The 27,948-nt window shown below is 40.2% G+C and overlaps 1 protein-coding gene across 1 annotated transcript; it reads right to left on the bottom strand.

Annotated features, from left to right (window-relative positions):
- On the bottom strand, positions 1–27,675 carry Ywhaq (tyrosine 3-monooxygenase/tryptophan 5-monooxygenase activation protein theta). Its single transcript, XM_034514040.2, has 6 exons — positions 27,497–27,675; positions 26,792–27,125; positions 5,265–5,388; positions 3,105–3,268; positions 2,393–2,488; positions 1–1,070 (listed from the first exon to the last, which is right to left on the bottom strand). The coding sequence occupies exons 2-6, from the start codon at positions 27,083–27,085 to the stop codon at positions 1,011–1,013; spliced, it is 738 nt and encodes a 245-aa protein (XP_034369931.1). The 5' UTR covers positions 27,086–27,125; positions 27,497–27,675; the 3' UTR covers positions 1–1,010.
- Between the last annotated feature and the right edge of the window lie 273 nt (positions 27,676–27,948).

Raw genomic sequence — 27,948 nt, 5'->3', positions numbered from 1 at the left:
TGGTTTTATAAAATGTAGTTTTATTTTTATGTTACTCTGCTGTTACATAGGGCATAACATTTTCACAAGGCTTTTTTGGGACTACAGTCAATGATTAGCAAACACACAATATAGTGGTCCAACTCTCTAAAGAACAATCACTGGACAAACTGGATACCCTCGCACATGTGCACAAATCTGCATGGAAAAGTACTACAGTTTAGACTTGGACTTGTGTACTTTATTTCTCCTTTCTAGTGTATTAAGAAAGGACATGCATTTTTTTTTTGCCCAAAGCAATGCTTGTATTCTGGCAGCAACATGCTACTTCTATCACAAGGTAAAGTGAATACCAGAGCTACGAAGGCAGGAGGTGTAAGTGAATTTTTATTGGGAAGGAAGTTGTCAACTTAAACAGCAGCAAATGAAGAATGCATAAGGAAACTCCTGTTGTCACAGACAGATGCAACCTCAGAATATGTGACAAGGAGACATTTCAATCTGTGACCCCAAGCCCAGATGCATTAAGCGCTTTCCCATTCAATCTAACACTTCTGGATTCCTACTAAAAAGGAATTTGTAATAAGAGCATGGAAAAGTTGCTTCTGAAAGGAAACCCCCAAAAAGGTTCAGAAAAGGAATGTAGAAATCAAGAAGTTATTATTATAATTACTTTAAATTGTAATGCACTACATTTCCATATCTTCACAGTAATACAAAACACAGCCACTTGCAGAACTGGTTCAGATTACTTAAATACCAAATGTGCTGTCAGTCCTCTACACAAGTGTCTGGTAGTTACTCGTGTTTATATGAAATGAAGCTACTGATACTTTTCTACAGCAGTAACTGCACACCAGGAAGGTGGAGACAACACAAACCAAGGGATGGAGTTTTCCCAAAGCTGCAGTGTGAAAAGACTATAAACAATTGATCCCATACACATGAGTGGGCTTCCTTGCTAGAGGAAATCCAAGTGGAATAAGGAATGGAGATGTAAAAAGGTTTTCTTGAGGGGAAGGAGGCTGCCTTTAGTTCTCGGCCCCCTCCGCTGCATCACATTCTTCTCCTGCACTGTCTGATGTCCATAACTACAGAAGAAAAAGAGAACCACAGTAAGTTATTACTTCCATCCAGACATTAAGTCCCTTAAAACATCAATCCTTTTAAGCAAGGTGATGATCAAGACTGTCCTTTCTCAAAACTGAGAACTATCACCCCTTCACTTCAAAACATAGCCTAACAGACATTTACAAAAGCACACAAATGCATATATTCATACATACGTGTACTGTGGGCAGTACCACCCATCTACAGGTTCCTCTCCTTGAGTTCTTGCTCTGACTTTCCTCAAGAATGGATTATAACAGGTAAACCAAATACATACTTCTCCTACCCAAGGATAAAGAGGAGGTCTTGGTCATGGATAAAGTCAGAGTCTCCTACCCAAGGATAAAGAGGGGTCATTTTATAGACCAGGCTGATCTCAAACTCTCAAGAGATCTTCCTGCCTCTGTCTCCTAAGTGCTGAAATTAAAGGTGCGCACCACTACTGCCCAGTTCCTGACTTTCCTCCATGCTGGAGCATAAAATCTAAACTGAAATAAATTCTCTTCCCAATGCTTCAGTCATCATGTTTTCACACTGCAATAGAATGCAAACCAAGGAACCCTCTATCAAATGTTCAAACACAACAGAAAAAATTTTTAAACCTTTATAGCCATGGGCATTGCTGTCTGCATACTATATGTGTGCAGTGCCCATGGAGCCAGAAGAGGGTGTTGGGTCCCTTAGGACTGGAGTTGGTCCATTTTGAACCACTATGTGGACACTGAGACTCAAACCAGGTCCTCTGAGAAAGCAATCAATATTCCTAACCACTGAATTATTTCTCTAGCCCTCCCCAAGTAAACTTTAAGTAAAATAACAAGATTGCAACACATATAGAATCCCGAATGTTATACCTAATTTACCCAAAGAAAGAAAATACCATAATTACACAAGCTCTCTATGTTAACTGTTATTAACATATTCAACTATGTCTAACAGCAATGATAATACTGTGTTCCTACAGTGTAATACCTTTCACAGAAAGGTCTAATAAAATACCTTGTCACCATGAAGACATTTCTCCAACCTTTGTAAGAGACTACAGCTTTAGTTGTACAGTGATAGTGCACACCTTTAACCCCAGCACTTGGGAGACAGGGCAAGCGGATCTCTGTGACTCTGAAGCCACCATGGTCTACAGAGTGATTTCTAGGACAGCCAAGGCTATACAGAAAAACTCTGTCTTAAAAATGACAACAAAAAAGAAGCTATAGCTTTTCTATAACTACCCCCAAAAGACATGAAAATCAAAATGAAGTTACTGTTGTTTCTGAAAACAGACATGTAATATTGAACAACTCACTGTTAAGTTGTCTCTAAGCAACTGCATGATGAGGGTGCTGTCTTTGTAGGAGTCTTCGTTCAGTGTATCAAGCTCTGCAATGGCCTCATCAAAAGCCTAGTAAAGTTAACACTCACAGTGAGTAATACATTCAACAACAGAAGCTAGCCAGTCTGCAAATACAACCGTGTGTACAGCCACATTATGCTACAGGGTAACACTATGGAGGTATTCCCTTGGAGACCCAGTTAAAGATTTTGTGAGGGTTCCTCAAGTCCCTCCCATTTGGGAGAGTTCTGGCCTCACCTTTTCTTACTAAAGCTATACTTGCAGTTTCTAAAAAAAAAAAACAAAAAACAAAAAAACAAACAAAACAAAACAAACAAACAAAAAAAACCTGAAACTCTATTTACATAAGCATACAAGATACACAGTACATTAACAACACTTAATATAACTCTTACAAGAACTAGTGTAGTTATGCTGTTCTTCCTGAAACACTGGGGAGGGCAATAGAGGTTTCTTCTGCCCAAACTTGGCAGGCACTCCTTTCCAATACTTGATGCTTCTGAATCACAGTAAGAGAACTGTTTGGGGTGGGGGAGAGACTAATAAAGAAACTGTCTAACACACACATGAAAATGGCCTCCCTTGACCATCCAAATACCTAAAAATTGATATATTTTTTCAAACGCCCTCTGAAAAAGAGGGATAAACCCAACACAGATCTTACCGTTTTAGCCAGTGTGCAGGCAAGCTCTGGATTATTAAGGATCTCATAGTAAAATACAGAAAAGTTAAGAGCCAGCCCCAGGCGGATTGGATGTGTAGGTTGCATCTCTTTCTTGCTTATATCAAATGCCTCTTGGTAGGCTCCTTGGGAATTTTCTATCGTTTCTGTGAGTTGAAAAGGGGGAAAAAAAGTTAAGCACAACAGCAAAAGTATCTATCCAATATATAGCATGCTAACAACTTTAACGTAGGTATCTGGCTATGAGCCATTCTGAATCACCATAGCTCCAGTATATTTAAATAAAAACCTGTGGAGACCAGCAAGACAATGGATAAAAGTGCTTGCCACGAAGCTTGACAACACAAGTTTAATCCTTGGAACCCACATGGTAGAAGATGTCCTCTAGTCTCCTCCACATGTGTGCTGTGGCATTCAGGCACACATAATTTAAAAAAAAAAAAAAAAAAGGAAGTATCCTGTATGAAGCCCTGGTTTCAAGCTCCAGCACACACCCTACATAACCTACAACATCCTATTTCTATGTTCTACATATAATTTTATAAAAAACACAGAAGTGTTATGTAAGGAATTCTAGAGCTATAATTATAACAAACCCCCAAAGCATGAAAAATTAAGGCTGCTTGTAATACCAAAGTATAATTAAGTTCACCCAGGAGCCCAATTTTGTTAAAGATGTATAAATTCAACTTGTTTTTGGAGGCAGGGTATCACTATGTAGTCTGGCTTGTCCTGACAAAACAATCCTGCTCCAGCCTCCTAGGTGCTGCTGTATTTTCATTTTCAGGAATACAAAGTAACATTCAATTTTCTTGACATAAAATACTTCTTTTTTGAGACAGGGTCTCTCTTCATAGCCCTGGTGGTCATAAATTTCACAATGTAGACCAGGGCTGGCCTTGAACTCAGAGAGACCAATTACTTCTGCCTCCCAAGTGCAAGGGCCAAGAATATGTACCACCACACGAGTATTCATTTTTAAGATATTATTTATTCTTTGATGTAGCTGGAGAAATAGTTCAGTGGTTAAGATACTGGCAGCTCTTAGAGAGGACCCAGGTTCAATTCCAAGGCCACACAGCAGCTCAACCATCTGTAACTCTAGTCCAGGGCCTTCAAGGGCATCAGGCACCCAGAGGTGTAGACATACATACAAGCAAAACATGCATACACAGAATAAAATTTTTTAATTTAAAAAAAGACTTATTTATATATATTTGAGTACTGTCGCTCTCTTTAGACACACCAGAAGAAGGCACTGGATCCCACTACAGATGGTTGTGAGCCACCATGTGGTTGCTAGGAATTGAACTCAGGACCTCTGGAAAAGCAGTCACTGCTCTTAACCACTGAGCCATCTCTCCAGCCCCCAAAATTTAAAATACCATTTGTTTATTCTTTTAAATTTTCATACATTTAGACAATTTAATCATATCCACCCACCATCATCCTTTCCAAATACTCCTAGTGCCCCTACCCCATCATCCCCATGACTTGTCTTTTTTATTGTACTTAATATTATTCCTCCCTGTCTAATCAAGTGTTACCATATGAGTATAGGTGTGGGGCCATCCAATGGGACAAGACACATAATATTTTATTTTTAAGTTACAAAGAACCTGCAAACTACCTACAGACTATTATCCTACATGTGGCCAATTATCCTGTTATGGTTTGAATATGAAATGCTCTCTAAGGCACATGTGTTAAGGATACGGTTGCAAGTTTGTGTGGCTTTTATGAATGACAACCTTAGGGCACCGACCAGACCAATGGATCAGTCCTTTGATGATGGCATTATTGGGATGTGATGAAATCTAAGAAGCAGACAGGGGCTAGTTAAAGGAAACAAGTCAAAGGAGTGTTTCCTGAAAAGATATACTTTGTCTCTAGATTCCCACCCGCTTGCATCTTGGCTGCAATTAAATGAGCAATTCTGTTCCAATATTTCCTGTCAAGTTTTGCCTACTTCAGAGTCCACATTAACAGAATTAGTGAACCATGGGCTGAATCCTCTGAAACCAAAGTAACTCTCTCCTTTTAAGCTATTTTTCTCGGATATTTTGTCCCAATGACAAGTGACTAACAATTCCCACTTCTTTTTATATATTCTGGATTTACCCATGGGTCAAATATACTTACGTTTTCGATCATCTCCACAAGCTACTTCAGCAAGATACCGGAAATAATCTCCCTTCATTTTCAGATAGAAGACCTTACTCTCTGGATTAGTTGCATTGGCTATTAAATACTTATCCAACAATTCCTAAAAATAAATTGATAAATAAATAAATAAACAAACAAACAAACAAATGAAACAAATACTAAAATGCCATTTAATCACAGACAAGAACTTATACTTCTGCCTACCATTCGAACCTAGACCTGAAACATGTTCTTACAACAGGGTTAGGACAGGGTTAGGTTGTTATACTAGCTTTCCTGGCAGGCCTTAAATGATTCAGCTCATGGATTATAGCAAAAATCTTAGCACCAAATACAGTTATCCCATTTACCCATTTACCCAATATTAACTGATACCTGCTTAGGTGCCATGAACCTGACTTGAGTAAATACATTAAGCCTGAAATAATTTTCATGTTGCCCTCAAGAAGTGCTCAGTAGGTTAAGCACACTATGAATGTTGTAAATATCTATGAATGAAATGCTTTAAACCTAGCTCTGGGGGGCTGGAGAGATGGCTCAGTAGCTAAGAACACTACTAACTGTTCCTCCAGAGGTCCTGAGTTCAAGTCCCAGCAACCACATAGTGGTTCACAACAATCATTGTAATGGGATCTGATACCCTCTGAGACAGTCTCTAGGTTAGGAAGGTGGCAGGGGGAGGTAATCTGAGGACAGGCAGGAGGATGGAGTAGAGAAACAGGTAGAAGAGGGTCAAGCTAAAAGTGATAAAGAAATTTGAAGAGGCACCTTGTATGAATGGATAAAAGCTGCTCTCAAAAACCATATAGGTTATTACATTAAAAACTCCATCCAGAACCACGGGTGGGACACCTCCCTACCCGTATAGCTTTTTCAAAACTGTATCACTGTTGTTACTGAAATCGGCTATCATCAATACTAGAGAGTAAGACCCTACTGCTAGAAATAGTACATGCTTTAGTCACAGGATGTGGTAGGGTTTTTTTTGTTGTTGTTTTGTTTGTTTGTTTTTTAACAACTGGGAAGAGAAACCTCAATTGAGAAAATGCCTCCAATAAATCAGACTCTAGGAATGCCTGTGGGGGCAATCTTGATGATTGATGTGGTAAGGCCCAGCTTACTAGGGGCAGTGCCAACCCTAGCCAGGTAGTGCTGGGTTATATAAAAAAGTAGAACAAAATGTGGAGAGTAAGTCAATAAATAGCGTTCCTCTATGGTCTCTGCTCCACTTCCTGTCTCCAGGCTAATTCCTTGAGTTCCTGTCTGACTTTCTTAGTGATGGAGTGTGATTTGGGAGTTTTAATCAGTGTTTTATCAAGGCAACAGAACTCAACTAACATACAGTACTGGAAAACTTCCATCTGTCTGGTTTTCAGTGTTAAAAGGCTATTATGACCGCTGAAGAGAACACTGTTACCTAGCAGTATTACTCAGCTATACTTCTTGCCTGCTATATCACTGGCCAGCAGGACAAGAATTCCCACTGGAGTTGTAGCTGCATGTCCGCTACTGGAGTAACCAAAAAATTGAGTCTAGCCCCACAGTAGGGAAATCATTTATCTGGTGCTGTAAACCTGGTCTATATCCTGTAACTGGGGAAGTCACAGAACCTAGTGAGGAAGCTATAGCTGTTTTGATAAAAGAACATAATGTACCTGTCAAACTGCCTTCCAAATAATTACTTTTATACAGTATTACTGCTATCAGCCTTGGTAGAGAATCAACATTGGTCACTGAGAATAAGTGAGTTAGATGTTCATCTATAAACAATATCTACGCCGGGCGGTGGTGGCACACGCCTTTAATCCCAGCACTTGGGAGGCAGAGGCAGGCGGATTTCTGAGTTCAAGGCCAGCCTGGTCTACAGAGTGGAGTTCCAGGACAGCCAAAGGCTATACAGAGAAACCCTGTCTCCAAAAAAAAACCAAAAAACAAAAAAAACAAAAAACAAAAACAAAAACAAAAAACAAAAAACCAATATCTACAGACTCACTTCAAAGCTCAGGGAATGACAGATGAGAAGAAAGTAGAAGCCAGAGGGTGGAGTGCTGAGAAATGCTGTCTTCCAGGCATATCACTAGCTGTGATTACCTGTATAAGATTTGGTCCATCAATATCTTGTTATGGACAGAGAAGGGACTTACGGGGCCTCATTCCTTTCTCAGGATTTACAAGCAATTAACAATTGGGGGAGAGGCTCATAAGGCCACAATTCCTCACTAAGGATCTGTAGATAGTTGATAGCTACTAAGGGGAGATATACCTTCTTCAGTGGTGTAGATACTGGTAAGGCATTTAAGCAACCCCAGTGAAGCTCATTGGGTCATCAAAAAAATAAATAAAAGGAGGGGCACCCAGAGGGATGGCAATGGCTCAGCAGTTAAGCAAGACACACACACACACTGCTTTTGCACAGGACTAGAGTTCACACCAGGCAGTTTAGAACTCTCTGTAATTCTACCTCCAAGGAAATCCAATGCTTCTGGACTTGAGGAGCACCTTTATTCATACACATAACTCTATATACAAACAATTAAAACATTTTTTAAAGAGACAAATAGAAGGGGTGAATGGAAGGGGACAAGTGAGGGTGGTATTGGCTGGTCAATATCATCAAAACACATGACATACAAATATGAAAATGGAATAATAAAATTAAATGAATATTACCCCCTCCTTTTTTCCTTTTTCCTTAAGGAAAGGAATCCCTGAATTAACCCGGGCACATCTGTAATCCCAGTTCTTAGGAGGTTAGTAAAGATCACCTGATCCCAAAGTTTGAGCCCAGTCTATAACCTATACAACACAGCAAGACACTCCCTCTCAAGTTAAAATACAGGAAATAGGGGACAAGAATGCACTAAGAAGAAAAATTGAGATGTGATTTATTTCTAGGGGGAAACACAAAATGTTTAAGACATCAAGTATGAGGGCTAACAATATGGACAGCACAGATAACTCACTATGGCTTTGAACGGCATATTCAGTCTCCTTGGCAGACAAGTGTCTATCTAAAGAAAGATTAAGCACGGGATCTAGAGACTAGATTTACAAATGTGTACAGCAATCTGAGTGTCACATCATTTACATCAACTGGATCTAAATTGAATAGTTGTATTAAAGTAGTAAACTGGTGCACAACCTTGTATGTGTTCTGTAGACAGGAGCTATTCTATTGGGCCACATGACCGTTCACTGATGAGCCTAATTAAAATTTATTTCTTATAAAAATAGTATGGTCTCATCACCTTTATAATAAGCATTCTCTGGGAATAAAACCAATCAAAAGAAGCCAAAGCCTAGAATAGTGTCACATGCTAAGAACTCTGAAAACAGTAGTTAACTCCTCTGCCTCAGTTCATTTTGAGAAGCTGAGCAAAAAACAAAAGCTCACGTTTGAATTCTTAAACTATCTGTGAACAAGCTATAAAGTGTCAACTATAATACAAATTGAAAAGTCTGGAAAATAACCCAGAAAAAGACTTTTAAACTCAAATAAATCTACTATTCAAGAAAAAGATCTATTTACCAGATCTCAAATAACATGTGGGGAAAAAAAATCTAATAAAAAATGCTCAACAAAATGCAACCACTGTATGTCAGTTTAACAGAAATAAATAGGGGAAAATGCACTTAAAACATTTAAAAATTTATCATGAGGCTGTAGAGATAGCTCAGTGATTGAGAGCACTTGTTTTTGCAGAGAACCTGGGTTCAATTCCTGGCACTCACATGGTGGTTTATAACCATCCAACGTTGGCAGGGGATCTGATGCCCTCTTCTGACTTCTGTGGTACTGGCCACGCATATGGTACACTTACATGCAGGCAAAAACACTCATACACATAAAATAATTTTTCTTAAAAAATTAACATTACATTCTTAAACTATCTTCAAAACCCTGGGCTGGAGATAAATCTAATAAAATCAAAAGTCATACAATTATATAACATACTCTCAAAAGTTTGATTTTTGTGGTGGCGCATGCCTTCAATCCCAGCACTTGGGAGGCAGAGGCAGGCGGATTTCTGAGTTCGGGGCCAGCCTGGTCTACAGAGTGAGTTCCAGGCCAGCCAGGGCTACACAGAGAAACCCTGTCTCGAAAAACCAAAACAAATAAATAAATAAATAAATAAAATTTAAAAAGTTTGATTTTTATGGAAGTGGCAAGCATGAGAACTACGGTCAAGTTAGAAAGTTGCTGAGTCAGGAATATAGCAGAGTTCTTCCCTAAAAGCCATCCCCAAACTCTAAAGACTGGACTAAAACAAGTGCTATTTCTGTACACCACTTTCAGGAAACTGAAAAATGGAGTCCAAACACCATTTTAGGAACTTCAGCTCATCTTCACCAATACAATTTTTAAATGGTTTATGTGCACTGGTGTGTTGCCTGTGTGAGGGTATTAGATCCCCTGGAACTGGAATTACAGTCATGAGCTGCCCTGAGGGTATGAATTGAACCTGGGTCCTCAGAAAGAACATATGTTCTCAATTTAATTGTTAAGCCATCTCTCCAGAACCCACCAGTAGTACAATATTAGTAGCTACTTAAAGTGAATCAAAGAAACTCCCTATAACCTTAGAATATCATACTATTTTTAACAACTTAAGCAGCATATCTGAGATAAACACCTGCCCAGCTACTGAGGGACTTCCATACAAAGCTTTTTCCTTCTTGTCTGTTTTCCCAAGTGAGTGAGTAAACGTACAGTAACTACCAAAGGATTCCTGAAAAGGTGCCAGTTCTGGTGAGCATATTACTTACAGTCATACACATGCAAATAATGTAAGCAAGTTAGTCTAAGCTAACTTAAGATAGAACATGCCTTTAATCTCAGCACCAGGCCAGACAGACAGACAGACAGACAGACAGACAACAAGGCCCTGCTTTTGTTGCTTTTATTTTGTGATAGAATTCTGGCAGAAGAGACTCAGAAAAATCTGATTTCCATTGAGTAAGGACTTGAGGTATGGAGCCGGGAAGAAATTTCCATTCTAACATCAGTCCTTTCTGAATTACTTGTGCCAAATATGGACAACGCTCATGGATCTGTTGCCAGGACTATTATTACATACACCTTGGGGCATACTTGCCTTCCTGGATTCCAGGAACTACCAACCATCTACTGCCATCAGATACCACACAGTCACTAAAAACTTTAACCTTTCCTTTTTAAAATTTAGCAACTTTGACAGTTCTTTTTGCACACTGCCATTACATGCAGTTTAGAATGCTGGGCTTTTACAAATTGACTTATATGTTACTTCTAGAGCTTTAGCCAGGGATCATGGTTCTCTCTCTGTTAGTCCCACTAGCTTTCCAAGAAAGGAACGAGGTACAGAATAACCGTCTTCCCATATACTATCTGTAGTAGAGTCAAATACTTTAATTGAATTTAAAGATATTCAAAGATTTTGTTTCATTCCTTACTGAAATGATCAGGGCTATATCTAATTATCAATACCAGATAGTAGCTACTAATACAAACTAGATAGGCTATAATTCCTTTTTATATACTGCTTTGCCAGGTGACAGTATGACATGCCTTTAATCCCAGTGCTCAGATCTCTGAGTTCAGGGCCAGCCTGGTCTACAGAGTGAGTTCCAGGACAGACAGAGAAACCCCATCTTAAAAAAAAACAAACAAACAAACAAATAACAACAATAATAATAATCAGCCTGGTTGTATAATTTAACTTGTAGTAATTCTTAATTATTTTTTTTAACAACTTCATATAGGTAGGATTTGGGGAGACTGCCAACTGGCTCCTTGAAGGAAAAAAAAAAATCTCTGGATAAGAGTACTAGTAAGAATGCAGAAGGGAAGAAGTAAATAACTTAGCAATTACAGTTAAAGTTTTCCTATTACTAGTAGTAATTATTTTTGGGAGATCCTTCTATCTAGATAATCCTGGCATTGGGCTCGGAATCCTCCTGCCTAAGCCTCCAGACTTAAGGATTACATTCATGAGCCACCACAGCTACTTCCATGGATTATTTTTATTATAACTCATACAGCAGTCTTCAACGAGGATACTGGGAGGTTTGAAAGATTCCCACTGGGGCTCCTTCTGACACTGGCAGTGTTATTTGACTGAAGGGTATAGAAAACAAAATAACTTAAAGGAGGCATAAGCTGTCAGCACACTACTCCAAGATGATCTGGTAACTGAGAACACTCTAGACCAGTTGTTCTCTCAGCCTTCCTAACACTGCAACCCTTTACTACAGTTCCTCATGCTGTGCTGACCCCAACCATAAAGTTATTTCTTTGCTACTTCACAACTGTAATTTTTCTGTTATGACTTGTAAATATCTGATAAGCAGGATAACCGAAAGGAGTCACAACACAAGACTGTGAACTGCTCTAGATCAAAGAGACAAGAGCTCAAGGGAAGAGTGTAAGCATCTTACACTCAGAAAAACAAGATGGGAGTAACAGGAACACAATAACACAAAACCTATAAACTAAGCAATGACTCTGCCAAGAAACATCACTGAAGCAAATGTAGATTAATGTTTCTTTTATTCTTTGCTCCCTTATCTTAGAGAAAGGACTAGAAGAATAACATACTCACATAATTGTACCATCACTTAAAAAGTTTTACCAAAGTAATCCACTTGCCTTCAGTAGTGAGAGTCTACAGCACTTACCAAAATAAACTTAACCTAGCTTCATTCCAGAAGTGATTTCTATTTCATTAACAAGATATGCTGTGGACAAGAGAGATGGCTCAGAGTCTAAGATCACTCACTGACTGCTCTTCCAGAGGTCCTGAGTTCAATTCCCAGCAACTACATGGTGGCTCACAACCATCAATAATGAGATCTGATGCCCTCTTCTGGTGTGTCTGAAGACAGCTACAGTGTACTCACATATATAAAATTGAAAACAAAACAAACAAACAAACAAACAAACAAACAGATACACTGCTCTAACTATAAAACTTATACATACTTCATACAGAATTAACTAAGCAGGTAACTCAAGAGGAACCTTGAAAATAAGAAACAGGAAGCAAATGTTCAAATATATTCCAGTTTCTGCCACTTGACTAAAATTCATTAATAAACACACTATTCACTATTAATAATAGGGAATATCTTTTCTTCATTTAGTAGAAACAAGAAAATATCCTAAAGTGGAGCATTATATAAGAGACATAAAAATTTAAAGTTTACTTATAGTTAGTAATACAGACAGAAGAACCATGTTATTGTGGAATATGAGCTTTAGAAATTATTAGCCAGGTGGTAGTGGCACACACCTTTAATCCCAGCCCTTGGGGGTTAGAGGCACATCTTTCAGTTTGAGGCCAACCTAGTCTACATAGTAAGTTCCAGGACAGCCAAAACTACATAGTGAGGCTCTATTTTGGGGAGGTAAGGGGAGGAAGAAATTAGATTATTAGATAAGAGAGATTACATACCACATAAGTATAATAAAATAAAAAAAAGAATAACATAAAAAGGCCAGGTAGGGCAGTAAACACCTATAATCCCAGCATTGTGAGGCAGAAACATCAAGAACTGAAGGCCAGCCAGCCTCAGGCAGACAGCAAGTTCAAAGCCAATCTAGGCTAAATGAAACCATATCAAAAAAGAAATTTAAAAAAAAAAATGAAAACTTTATGGAAATAAAAGCAAACCTTCCTTATACGAGTTGGATGATGTGTCAGCTGACATCACATAGCAAACCCAGGTACTCAGAACTCAAGCTTCAACTGAAATTTTAATGGAGTCCTTACTATCTCAGACCCTGGAAGGTCAGCATTCCTTCATCAAGGCCACACTAAATTCCACGCCCCCATAAAGTATCAATAAAGCAGTAGCGAACGCTGGAAAAACAGGACAGCCATGTCTAGATCTGTCTTCTCATTTTAAGCTTTCTGTCCCAGTATAAATTGCTAACACCATTCATTTCTTTACACTCTTAAGTACCCTGCTTTGTAAGACAATACACACTCATTCCCCCAGATATGCAGCATCAGCTTTCTAAATCAAAGTATGCTGTTTTTGTTGGTGCTGGGGATTTCACCTCAGCCCCTGTGGATTATTCAATATTTAAAACTTGCTCCATCATGGGTGCTGAGATGACTCAAGTGCTTGTTGCTCTTGCAGAAGACACACATATGGTGCTCCTCATCTACGTGGTGGCTTACAACTATCTGTAACTCTAGCTACAGGGAATTCAGTGCCTTCATCTGAGCTCCACAGGCATTACACACATATGCAGCATACATGCAGACAAAATACATTTTTAAATCTTTAAAAACTGGAAAGAACATTTATACAAAAGGTACTAAAAAAGCTTCTTACACACCAAGAATCACATTTGAGAGCATCTACTACTTGAGAATTACTTTTTAAAAAGTATGTTTTATTTATGGTATGTGTGTGGTGGGTATTAGAACCTTCAGAGGTCAGAAGAGGGTGCCAGAAGCCCTGGAATAGGTTGTGAGCCTCCTGGTACCAGTGCTGGAAAGCCAACTCAACATCCCAGGAAGACCAACTTCTTATTCTTAAATGCAGTCATCTCTCCAGCCCCTAAGAGCAATTCAACTAAAAGTTTCCAGTTTCAGTAATCAGATGTTAACTGTAACAATCAACTGTATACATTAACCTCATCTATACCCCAAATAACGAACACAACTTCAGTAGACTTTCTTTCATGTTAAAGTATCTTTGTTACCTCCTTCCTTTTTCTATTTAGTTCTTCTTTCAGAAAGCCCACCTTTTTAGCTAATATTAAGGCTTTCTTAACTATCTAAAAATGAAACAAGTAATATACATCTATATAGATAATATGAATTTCAGTATCTAAACTTTCATATTTCTAAATCATAAACAGTATAATCATATTTTAAGAATTAGAAAGAATGGCTGGACAGATGGCTCAGTGGTTAAGAGCACTGGCTGCTTTTCCACAGATCCTAATTTCCAGCAACCACATGGTGGCTCATAACCATCTATGTGATGATGCCCCCTTCTGACATGCAGGTGCACATGCAGATTAGTACTCAGCCATAAAAGTAAATTTTTAAAAATTGCAAAGAATATAATTTTTAACTACCAATTTGTTCAAGTACCATGAACCAAATTTAAAACAAAGCTGGCTGGAAAGATGGCTCAGTGACTGCTCTTCCAGAGGTCCAGAGTTCAAGTCCCAGCAACCACATGGTGACTCACAACCATCTGCAATGAGATCTGATGTCCTCTTCTGATATGTCTGAAGACAGCTACAGCGTACTCATATAAATAAATAAATAAATAAATCTTAAAACAAGTTTAGGACAAAACAAAATACAGCCCTCTCTTCATTTTTAATAACAGTTGTGTTCCTACATAATTTCTTGGTCATCAAAACATCATGAATAATAATAATATCTAAATATTTCAGTAGAATGGATAGTGAAGCAGTATCTGATTCTAGAGTCAGGCATTATGATCAAGTTCCAATGGTTTTCTGCCTCCTGGGGAAATTAAAAAAAAAATCATCTCACAATAGCAGGTCCAATTCAAATCTAACACAAGTGTTCCTCCCTTATTCTGATTATGTGTTTGCTCTTTGCATACAATCACTCCTGCTGAATAGATAATACATGTACTTCATATAAAACACAGAACAGAAAAACAGAAGTGTTCCTCCTATAATTCATTAGACATCTAGATCTTCAATTCCTGCAAAGCAGCCATTAGTACTAGCTTCTTGTGTATTTTTTCAGAAATTCAAAACATTTGGAATCTACTTTCTTTTTCTCTTCTACACCTTTCATTTACTACAATCCCTCTCTAAGATATCTCACTTGGGAGTCAGAGGCAGGAGGATTTCTGAGTTCAAGGTCAAGCTTATCTACATAGCAGGGTACACGACAGGCAAGACTTCATAGAGGACCCTGTTTCGAGAACAACAAACCCAGATTTCTTAAATTACTGAAGCTGGGCAATGGGTGCGTATTATTCTTTCTTTTTACATACATTTTTGTTATTTCCCTAATTAAAAATGGAAAAGAAATGAAGTCAGGAGAAAAGAATATAATAAGTAAAGGAAGGAGTTTGTTGTCTTAGTTACTTAGTTTTTGAAAGGTTGGACTGGTGTTGATTATACAGGAGAGAGCAAAGAGGGAATCCTCTCGCCATAGTTTCTCTTAGTACATTCCTAAGCCTTTGTGCCTTGGACTGGGGTGAGAAGAAAGTAAGCCACGAGAAAGGTAGAAAACAATGTCCTCTGTTTCAGACCAGAGGCAGTCCACTTCTTTTCTGCAGGCTCCCAATCTCAATCTTGTTTATTCACCACAAACATCCTCTGACCTGACAGTTAACAGCAGCGTGTGCTCAAAGACCACAGACAGGTGCCTGAAAGGCAAATTCATGCCATGGTGCAGCCGGAAGTCGCAGGCTGCACTACCAGTTTAGAGATGGCACTGTATGCTCATCATTCTCAAGGTCCCCAGATATACCAGCACCACACCTCTACTCAGAAGTCATCCTTAGTTACTTTTCTATTGCAGTGATGAGACCATGACCAAGGCAACTTATAAAAAAAAAAAAAAAAAAAAAAAAGCATTTAACTGGGGTCTGTGTGTGTCTGTGTGTCTGTGTGTGTGTGTCTGTGTGTGTGTGTAATAGCATCCGACCTCATGGACTTAACTATCAGATTCTTGACCTTTCTAGCATGAGACAGCCATTGTTGGGAGTATCCAGACCACATCAGGTAAGCCAGTCTAAATCTCCTTCTTAATACATAAGTTCATTCTATCAGCTCTGATTGTTTAAAAGCCCCAACTAGCCAGGCAGTGGTGGCACACACCTTTGATCCTAGCACTTGGGAGGCAGAGGCAGGCAGATTTCTGAATTCAAGGCCAGCCTGGTCTACAAAGTTGCAGCATAGCCAGGGCTACACAGAGAAACCCTGTCTCAAAAAAACAAAACAAACCCCACAAGTGCTCACTTGAAATATCCATGGACATGACTGACTAGTTAGTGCCCATGGTAACAGTTCACAAGCCCATCCCTTCCCTTATTTCCTTTACAGTTCTTCCTCATCTACAAAACATTACTGACAATTTACCTCAAAAATGTTGTAATTAAATGAGTTAATAAAACACTACTTGGTTTACTACTATCCTTCAATGTATAGACAGTATGTATCCAATGAGCTGACTGCTTGTAGATCAGTCACTGAGACTTTTAGCTCTAATTTTAACCCTAATTTTACTGTTTTCAGACAAGATAATGCAGTCCATACTCAGAAGAGGCCTCAAATGAATTATGTAGCCAAGAATAGCACTCCTGCTTCTACCTACCAAGCACTGAGCTTACAGGTGTGAGCACCACAGTCAGCTTAGGTGATGCTAGGATCAAATCCTAGGCCTCCATACACATTAGACAGGCATTCTATCAACTGAGTTGCAGCTACAACTTGTTTTCTAAGATTCTAACTTTCACATCCAATCTACCAATTTTCTCCTATTTTTCCTCTCATAAAGAACATTCAGTTGACTGGTCTTATTTTACTGTTTTTGGTTTTATTCTTCCTGCCCTCTGTATAATCACTGAAACCCCAGAAGTAATTTTCTCCAGGAAGTCAAGACTGTACTGAAAAACCTCAGACAAGGAAGCATAAGAACACCTGTAAACACCTATTTCCTCTCTCTTAATTAAAAGATGAAAGGGACAGGGACACTTACGGTCCAGGGTGACATGAATCATAATGTTCCAAGCAAATCGGTAGTGAAAATTCTAGAATTTTGGTTTCTTTAAAAAACACAGAAATGTTATAAGAATATTTTATTTGCCTCATATTCTAGCAGATGCATGTTTTTGCCACTTGCAGATAATTTCTCCAATTGTGTGAAATTTGGAATTTCTGGGGACTTTTCAGAGGCTATATAAATGCTAAAACCCTGACAGGAGGGGTTGTTGGTTGTTGTGTGTATGGTGGGGGGCTGTTTGTCATGGTTTGTTGTCAAACACAAAAAAGAAACAAAGAAATTAGATAGCCTAACACTGAAGATCAAACTTACCCCAAGGAACTTGATTTGATGAACTCTGATCAGCTTAAAATAGTCTAATGATAATGTGGTCCCCTTTCCAACCTCTGATCTCAAGGACCTCTTTCCTTTTCCCTCTATCCTTTTTTTCTCCCCTATCTAATGTTAGAGGGTTGAAAGAGTGAGAAAACGGTAGAAGAAAGAAAGAAGAAACCACAAAGCAGCAAAAGCCAGCTACACAAATCCATCCCAGCTGTGGAGATGCTGGCCTTAAAAACATTTCAGAAGTAATGCCAGTTACTAGGTAACTTCTTTATTATAACTGGACCCAGTAAGTTTTATCTGCCTCCTGACTAAAAACATACTAGTCATGTAAGCACCAGCACCATCATCTCTGTGCTTCTCCTCCATTTAAACTAAGTAAACAACTTTTTTAGTCACATGCATTTGATTACTGTGATCTACACTTGAAAGATGTTCTCATAGACATCTAAGCTTCTAAAACTAAAAGCAACACCACATACGGTTGTATTACTATTGCTAACTACCCATCCTACCTCCTTGGTATCCAAGCTACATACCTTGGAAGTGTGTAACTACAGCACCTCCAGCAAAGCCTTACCCTAACCTGAAAGGGAAACATACCTGAAAAAGTGTTATGGAGCATCTAAGCTCCCATCTAAGATTTATTCCTTAATGCCTTTCTGGAGAAATGAGATTAATACCAGTATTTGTGTAGACAGAACATTTCATATAAAGTGTTTGAACTTTTGGGATTTGATTCTAACAGTAACAAAAGACCAAAAGCCTAATACCAGAGCTAAACTGCTTGCTAAATTAGTGCCAAGAATTGAGAACTATCATCACAATGTCAAAGACTTAATATGCTACTCAGGCCCAACATATACCATTCTATACACCATTCTAGCTACAGTGAAAACAATAAGCCAGGGTGTACTCCCTCCAGAAATAAAGTTAAGAATCAAAATCACCTAGAAGGAAGGAAGAGACAGACACACACAGAGGCACACACACACAACTACTCTGATGTAAAATGTTCATCTAGTCTCTGCTTTAATTACCAAGTTATTACAACAGTAGTGTTGAAGATATATAACAAGATGTGGTCTCTGATAATGAGGCAATAAAGAAAAGAAAGGGAAACTTCGATATGCTCAATAAATAAACCATTCTTGTCTCTTTTAATGCAGCTGCAACAATTCCAGGTACTGTCAGAAAAAAAGTCCTGTCTGATTTCTGTACTCCCGTGTTGGCAGCTGAGTAATAAGTAGTTATAACTGACATGTAAAAATATTAGTCTCTCAAAGATTTCAAAGATATTAAGGAAAAATATCCTCCATTTTATCAATTAAAACTATTGCACACAACCAACATTTCTGGTGTGTGAGGAAAAAAATGAAACAAACGCTAGTGCCTATACTCTCCCCTTCAGCCACAGAACTTCAAGGGAAAGGATACAATAAAAGAAGGGAAAGATCTTGATTTAGTCCTAAGTAAACTGAACAGGTATTCTGATTCCTAATACAAAGAAAGTTCAATAAGGAAAACATCAAAATTTCTTGGTTAGCTTACTGAATATAAGTCAAGTTCTACTACAGTCTACAAGGCTACTAAAGACAGGAAATGACTTGTACTGGCAAGGACACCAATGTACTTTCATTTAGCTTTGTTTACATTCAAAACAAATTAAAGCACCTTGGAATATAGTTTGCACTACATTATGTTATCTATGGTTATACATTATTTATGTAGCTATATTACATGTACTCTTAGAGCCAACTCTATCATCAGCTGTCTTGGGACATCCAATGAAAAGGAACATGAGCTCAGGTATGCAACTGCTGAGTGCTGCTAACTATAACCTGCATAACCCACACAGAAACTGGAATCACCTACCAAGTTCTTCCCACCCCTTCCTTGCCTATTCCTACTCTCATTTCCCATTAGTTTTTGCTTGTCTCAGAATTTCATTTTTGGTTGTTTGTTTGTTTTTCGAGACAGGGTTTCTCTGTGTAGCCCTGGCTGTCCTGGAACTCACTCTGTAGACCAGGCTGGCCTTGAACTCAGATATCCGCCTGTCTCTGCCTCCCAAGTGCTGGGATTAAAGGTGTGAGCCACACTGCCCGGCTAAATGTGGGATTTTTAAAAGGGGAGTGAATGCACAGAAAAGCTATCACTTTTTGAAATGGTAGAGCACTTGACTGGCAAGCTCAAAGCCCCAGGTTCAAGTCCAAGCTACAAAACATTAGCATCAGTAGTAACAAAGAACAAAATGAAACTTCACTCATGTGCCCAGTGAAAAGCACATGGGTTAGTTTATGGTTAAGAATGTTTAGGTAGTAAAGTGCTTGCCTTGTATGCATTGGGGGTAGAAGTGGAAGTTCATTTCTAGCTCCACAGCAAGTCTGAGACCAGCTTAGGTATATGAAATCCTCACAAAATAAATCCAAGAGCCCTCTTATTACCATGTGGCTCTGATGCCATACTATTCAGATTCTTTAAGAAAGAAAACAGCAAGTTGATGACCCTTCTTAATTCATTATATCAATTAAAGGACTAAAAATATAGGAAGAGGCCAGATATGGTATAAGCACGTTAGCTGTCCTATTGTAAAGGAAGGGCCAACCTATGGAAGCTTTACTTCTTAAAAAATTTGCCCTGGGTGGGCTTTGGTGACACACACCTTAAATCCTAGCATGGAGGCAAAGGCAAGCTGATCTCTAGAGTTTAAGGCCAGCCTGGTCTATGGAGTGGATTCCAGGACAGCCAGGACTACACAGAAAAATCATGTCTCAAAACAACTCTCCCCTTCAAAAACAAACAAAAACAAAACAAACAAACAAACAAAACCCCTGCCCCAACACAAGATTCTATTTGAAAAAGTAGGTATCACCACCATTAACTCAAAAGCAGCATGAGATACAATATTATTGCAAACTCCCCATTAGATCACTGAGGCTTGTTGATGGGGTCAGCCATGATTTTCTTTATGTTTTTTATATTTTCATCTATCAGAATGCAGTGGTTATACCTTTCTGCTCTCTACTGGCATCTCTTCACCCTAGTCTGGGCACTCTAACACTCTAACAAGATAAAGCTCCCTCTGCTGCTTCAGAATGGCCATTCTAACTGTATAGAATCGTACTGAGATGTATATAGTTTTGGACTGGGCAAATGTTTTGAGTGGCTTCATTAGTAAAAACTTATGCAACATCTGAAGAAACACTCCACAGGATCCAAAAAACCATGGGTCACATAGACGTTAACAGTGGTTTTCCTAAAGGAGGGTACCTGCAGCATGCATACTTCTCACTGCCTTCTTAGTGAGACTAAACCTAAGACTTCCTCTGTGACAAGTGTGTCAAAAAGCAGATCTCTAGGCTTCAGAGATAATCATAAAATGGCTTTTGAAAGGACCTGATAGCTGGGCAGTGGTGGCGCATGCCTTTAATCCCAGCACTTGGGAGGCAGAAGTAGGCAGATTTCTGAGTTCCAGGCCAGCCTGGTCTACAGAGTGAGTTCCAGGACAGCCAGGGCTACACAGAGAAACCCTGTCTCGAAAAAAACAAACCAAACCAAACCAAAACAAGAAAGAAAGGAAGGAAGGAAGGACGGACGGACCTGATAATTAAATTTCTTAGGGTAATGGCCAGCAGTCTTGTGCACACACCCTCTCACTTCCAGGTTTTGACAACCAAAAAATGTTGCCACAGCATGGAGAGGATAAAATATTTTGCTTAAGAAATACTGATCTAGGGCTGGAGAGATGGCTCAGTGGTTAAGAGGACTGACTGCTCTTACAGAAGTCCTGAGTTCAATTTCCAGCAACCACATGGTGGCTCACAACCATCTGTAATGGATCTGATGTCCTCTTCTGGTGTGTCTGAAGACAGTTATAGTGTGCTCATATACATAAAATAAATAACTCTAAAACATAAAAATAAAAAAAAATACTGACCTAATTTATACTAACAATATTCTATTCCATTTTACTTTTTCTTTTCCCATTGCTGTGGTAGAACTTAGATCAGAGCCTTGTTGGTGCTAAACAAGCACACAATGATTCACCCAGCCCTCTCCAGTCACTCTTCAGTAAAAACAAAAAACCCTACAAAACCCTTAGCATCAAGTAACTTACATAACCCAAGGGCAAAATACCAAAAGACTAAAATTTTGTTATACCCTATACATAAGAAGTCTTCAGTAATGTAAGTTCTAGTCATTTTGTCCAAAGACTTGCCTTCTTCCGAAGTTCTGAGTGTTAATTCTCCACTTAGTAAATAAAGTGCCCAAATTCCCCAACACAGAGAGGCACACTACAGTCTACAGTTAGCTACCATGCATTTAGGAACTACTGTGTTTCATTTCATGTAAAGCATACAACTTGTGTTCAAATCTTTATTCTATCTTTTACTCACTTTGTGATCTTGACCAAGTTGCTAATTTCCTTATGCAATATTCTTCTTTTCTCAACTTTAAAATAGAAATATTAACTTATGGGAATAGAAAAAATACACAAAATTTTATTTAGGCATACACAGACTGATTGCCTAGCATTCAACAGACCCTAGGTTCAATCATCAGCTATTTTAGAACACATACACAACTCTTAAATTGAACCTTATCAGAAAGACCATGAGGAGTTCAAAGCCAACCTCAGATAGACTTATCGCCCCACTTCACTCATCCCACACCCCAGTCCCTCAATGTACTTACTTCACTTACAAACCTCTAACAGTGGACACCATCCTCAATTTACAGATGAAGAAACACGGATCTGTCAGGGCCCAAACAGGGCAATGAAGGAACAGTGACTTAAAAGCTGCTGCTGGGCAGTGGTGGCACACGCCTTTAATCCCAGCACTTGGGAGGCAGAGGCAGGCGGATTTCTGAGTTCGAGGCCAGCCTGGTCTACAGTGAGTTCCAGGACAGCCAGGACTACACAGAGAAACCCTGTCTCAAAAAACCAAAAAAAAAAAAAAAAAAAAAAAAAAAAAAGATTATCAATGACAAAAGGTGGTTGTTGTTTCAGAATTAGAGCTTTCTAAACTGACTACATTTTTAATTTATGTGACTTTTCCATTTTATTTTTTGCCCTCCTTTGAAACAGGAGAGGTTTAACTCCACAGCATGAATTAGCAGGATAGATTCTGATGAGGACCCTTCTGCCTCTGCTCCTGAATACTAGGATTAAAGGTATGCACTTCCTCACTGTACTTGACTTTTTTTTTTTTTTTTTTTTTTTTTTTTTTTTGGAGACAGGGTTTTCTCTGTGCAATCCTGGTTTTCCTGGTACTCATTATGTAGAGCAGGCTGACCTCAAACCTGGAGAGCCCACCTGCCTTGGCCTCCAAAGTACTGAAACTACACTAAAGGCATCACAACACCAGGCATATGATTCGTAACATTTTCTTTAAAGGATGGTTCTTGCTACCCCCAAAGCTTGCTTCAAACTCTGAACCCTGCCTCAACCTCCCAAATTAGGTACATTACCTCTGGCCTTTTTTTTTTTTTTTTTTTTTGGCGACACCGTATCACAGAATTCTAGCAGGCCTCAAAATCACAAAATATAGCAGAGGATGGAAAGTCCAGTCCTTCCACCTTCCAAGTGCTAAGATTACAGGCTTATACTGAAACTCACCTACTCAAAGTCTAGAAGAGAGGGTATTAAATAAGTGTTAGAGACAGAGGCTGTCCCATATATATATACCCTTTAAGCTTCTGGTTCCTAGCCCAAGATTTGTAAATGATAGATTTTGTTTCCAAGTTCTAGGGGAGATGTTATGAATCCATCCGATTTCTTTGATCTGTTTGTACTTTACATTCAAGATCTGAATTACTCTCAAACATTTCACACCTGTTATTTATCCACTGCTTGAGTTTTCACTTAAACTTTGCTCTTGTCAACACTCAGATCACTAATGACTTTTGTACCACTTCTTCACAAAGGCAGTACACTAGGCACTGATTTCCACCATTTCATTTATCTTTGATGACATGTGTCTCAACCTGAAAATTTTTAGGTTGCTGTGATAAGACACTATGACCAAGACGACTTATAAAAGTGTTTATTTGAGGCTTATGGTTTCAGAGAGTCAGAGTCCATGATTATCATGGTAGAAAGCGAACAGCAGTCACACATGATGCTGTGACAATAGCTCTTCTTAACCCAAAAGTAGGAGACAGAAAGAGTTAATAGGGAGTAACACCCATGAGTGCCACACTTCTCTTAACAAAGCCACATCTTCTAACCCTTCCCAAACAGTTCCACCAACCGAGGATTCAAACATTCAACCAGATGAGCCAATGGGATGAGCCGAAGGGAATAATTCTCATTTAAACCACCACAAAGGTGGGAGTTAAAGTAGAAGTGAAATGGTAAGTCCCCAATTGTTACAACTAAAGCTAATTTTAAAATTTTAGACCAAAACTGTCTGCATAAATTATACTGATAGGGAACCTGGTAAAGTCCTTTGACTTCTTTAAAATTGTCATTAAGAGTATAGTTTGCACCATTTAATCTTAATTTGCTTTTCTCTTTATAAATATTTATTTGGATTTTAATCCTTTTACTTGAAATGGCCCCACAATTTAGGAACTTTAAAACACCAGCTACAATTGGTTAAAATTATCCATCTCTAATTTACTCTAAAAAGTAGTCAAAATCTCGAAATTGTGAACGCTGGGATTAAAGGAGTATACCACGAGGTATCTAGATGATTCATTTAAATCAAATCAATCTCACCTTTTTCTTCCATATCAAAACTCTTCTTTCTAGTACGTGTACATGCGCGCACGAGAGCGCACACACACAGATATACCATTTTACTGTGTGCCTGTTTAGAAACATATGGCTTCACTTTTTTTTTTTGGACACCTTACTAAATTACTAATTATAAAACAAAAAGAGTATGGTTATGACTATAGTTCAGTGGTACAGCCCTTACCTAACATATTCAAGGCCCTGGGTTCCAGCTCTCAAAAATGAATTGTTAATCTGTCATCATCAGATTCTTGTTGACTAATTTATCACTTCCTTGTCTATATGTTTAGATTATAAACTTGTCAGCTCACACACCAAGAATTCTAGACCCAGCTGCACCACTACAGACATCCATAGGCGGCTGGAGGCGATGCTCATGGTGGCAGAGCACATGTCTAACATTTCCAAGGCCCCCAATTCCCACATATATAAAAAACCCAAATTTCAATCTTCTCCTTCTGTCCTGCCCAAATTATGGTTCCTATCAACAGTCCACCCTCTAGTCACACACACAAAAAAAACCTTCTGTCAAGCTCTATCCCAAATTCTCCCAATGTCCTAGAATGACAACTACTTCCAACACTGCTCCCTCAAAATTCACCCTCAAACCTAGTAGCTCTGTGAAGTCTTATCTGTGGTTTCTGTTTCCTTCTAACTATACTGCATTTTACTCATAAGCACCTTATAAAAATTACCTAGTGTAATTCTCTCTATTATAAATTACTTGAGGGCAAATGAAATATCAATAGTTCTCAGCCCTGTTCTTCCCTAGATTGCTTAACCTTTCAAAGTACATCAAGCTCTCTGGTATACTTGCCAACCTGAAGACATGCTTTCCCAGGATACTTTTTCCAGGTTGGTCATCAAGGCAAAATTCAGCTAATTTGTGCATCAATGTACAAATCAGTCAACCTACCTACCTCTTCTATGAAGAGTTCTTGCTTATTAAAAGGATATGCATGCATAAGAGGTCTCTGATAAATGCCTGGTCACTCCCTCAAACCACATAAAAAAAAAGGAAAACTCCCACATTTATGCTACCATAAAACCCAAAATTTCTGGGGATGGAGAAATGGTTCAGTGGTTAACAGCACTTGCTATTCTTGAAGAGGGACCCAGACCCCAGTTGAGTTCCCAGCACCCACATGGTAGCTAACTAACTCCAGTTCCAGGAAATATAACCCCTGACCCCACAATTCTTTGTTAAGAGCTGCAAGATGAAATAAATATTCCTTTGTTTGAGAATTAAACTGCTAGTTTACACGAAAAATTTGGTGATTCAGAACAACTGCAAGGGTAAATAAACCACAAGGTGTTAACAATAGCCATCAATATATACTATTAAAGTCTGCTATTACTATCCAAGTTGACATCTCTTGAATGTAAAAAACTCAGACCAAGACCTGCCTCCCCTATGCTAAGCAGGGACCAGAACTTAAGAGCACACAGATTTTTTTTTTTCCCCCAGACAGGGTTTCTCTGTATAGCCCTGGCTGTCCTGGAACTCACTCTGCAGACCAGGCTGACCTCGAACTCAGAAATCCACCTGCCTCTGCCTCCCAAGTGCTGGGATTAAAGGCGTGTGCCACCACCGCCCGGCTGAGCACACAGATGTTAACACAACAAAATGGCATCTTTACGACGCAACAGTTTTCTGCACTTCACTACAAACTCTGCTTCTGACCCCTAACATCTGCATTATCAACCATGATTTTGCTCAGATCATCTCTTTTGTTTTAGTAAAACAAGTAGGTTAAGCTTTACACAACAGGGAACAGAAGTTCTAGGTCCCATTGATTTGGTATGATGAAGAAATGAAGGCTGAAAGGTAAGTCTTTTTCTCCCCCTTCTCTTATGAAACCCTGCATGCTTGACTTTCCAAAGGCATCTAAACAAGATATGGAGCAAACCCAGCAGCTACTTCATACCAGTTTATAACTGCCTATCAATGTGCACACGAGTAACTGCAACAGTGATATTTGACATTCTATGGTATGCTACTTAAATTTTAGAAAGTTGCCTTTATCAAATAAGAGATCTGTGCAATGACCCAAGCTTTAAAAGTGCTCCCTCTAATAAAGGTGAATCATAGCAGTTAACATCCCTGCTGGGACTGGATAGTGCAATACCTGGAAAGCCTTCCTTGCCCATTCACACCAGAATTGCTTTCATTTTCATACACCTGACTTAACTGAGGCAACAGAAAAGAAACACTTAAATAATAAAATTTGACCAGGACACTATATTCTTTAGATTATCTGTATCCTTTTCATTTAGTGAACTCTACACACACACACACACCCCTTTAGCAAAGAAAGGCTCAACATATTCTTACATGAAAAATAAAGCTATGTCTAGGTTTTCCATTCCTAAATCTTGGGAGGTCGAGGGGGAATACGAGCCTCTCTATGGTAAAAGTCCCCATTCCTTCTATGACATAAAGCCCCAAAAGTGATCGATCTCCAGGACCACTCTCCTGGCACAAGGTAAAATAGATCCTTTTCAGTCTTGTGCAAGCCTACGGAACAGTTATCAAGTTTTTGTAACCCAGAGCTAACCATCCTCGAGAAAGCTCTGAAACAGGTGTGAAGGAAGCCTGGCGCTCATCTCACCAACTCTCCACCCCACAGGTTTCTTGCCATCGGGAGCACCACACAAAAGGGTCTCGCTCCCGCCACCCCACTCCCTTCAATGCTGCCTGCGGGCGCCGACTCACGACTCACCAGGACCGTGGTGCAGATGGACCTCAGCTCAGACTCCACTTTCTCCCGATAGTCCTTGATCAGCTGCAACTTCTTGTCGGAGGTGTCGGTCTTCTGCTCAATGCTCGAGATGACCCTCCAGGCGGACCTGCGGCCCCCGACCACGTTCTTGTAGGCCACCGACAGCAGGTTGCGCTCCTCGTTGGACAGCTCGGCACCCTGCTCCGTCACGGCTTTCATGCAGGTGGCCATGTCGTCGTAGCGCTCGGCCTGCTCGGCCAGCTTGGCCTTCTGGATCAGCTCGGTCTTCTCCATGGCGAGCGAGGGCGAGCGCCGAGCCGGATCCGGAGTCCTCCTGAGAGCCGCGAGGGGCGGGGCGGGGCGGCGCCGGCGAGGACAAAAAGGAGCGAGGGGAGAGCACGTCAGACAATGCAGCCGGACGCCCGCTTTGTCTCGGCGCACGAGGCCGCGTCCTCCGGCCTTTCGCGGGGCCGCCGCCTTCGGCCCGCGCCCTCCGGCCCGCCCGCAGCGCCTCCCCAAGGCCGGAGCGCCGGCCCCGCCCGACCTAAGATGGAAGCGGCCGTTGGAGCCGCACCTTCCCGTCCCAGCCTGACCCTCAGGCGCGCGGTAGCCCAGCAACCCCGAGGACCGTGCTCCGCCAACCCCCGCCCCGGTTCCTCGCGGCGGCGGCTGCAGCGGCAGCCGCAGAGCTGTGCCCGCACTCACCTTCTAGTCTCCGCGGCCGCGACGCGAGTCCCACTACTTTGATCTGCTTTGGGCTTTAGCCGAGGACCCTCCCGTCTCAGCCTAGCCCGGAGCCGATGAGCTCGCTACCAACCAATAGAACGCTGCACCTCCCCAGGGAGTCCCGCCTTCATCTTCTCCAGTGGCCAATAAAGAGCGAGCGCGCGGAAGGGGGCCCAGGGGGCGGGGCGGGAAGCGAAGCGGAGGCTCGGAGGGTGGGTCGGCTCGGGTAGGTTCGGTTGGCCTGCAGGCTGCGGCTTCGGCCACGGGGTTTCCTCCAATTAGATCCAGGGTGAATGGACGTCACTGTTGCCATGGCGATGCTTTTACCAACTCCCCTCATCCTCCCCGCCAGCCCGGCACTCCTGGGTGCGGCAGGGGACCGGAGGTGCGTTCGACCTCCGAGGCTGCGGCCACATGTCCTGCAGCAGCGG

This window comes from Arvicanthis niloticus, chromosome 11 (genome assembly GCF_011762505.2).
Source record: "Arvicanthis niloticus isolate mArvNil1 chromosome 11, mArvNil1.pat.X, whole genome shotgun sequence".
Lineage (NCBI taxonomy): Eukaryota > Metazoa > Chordata > Mammalia > Rodentia > Muridae > Arvicanthis > Arvicanthis niloticus.
Note: the sequence above shows the minus strand (reverse complement) of the source record. Positions and strands in the feature narration are given on the sequence as shown.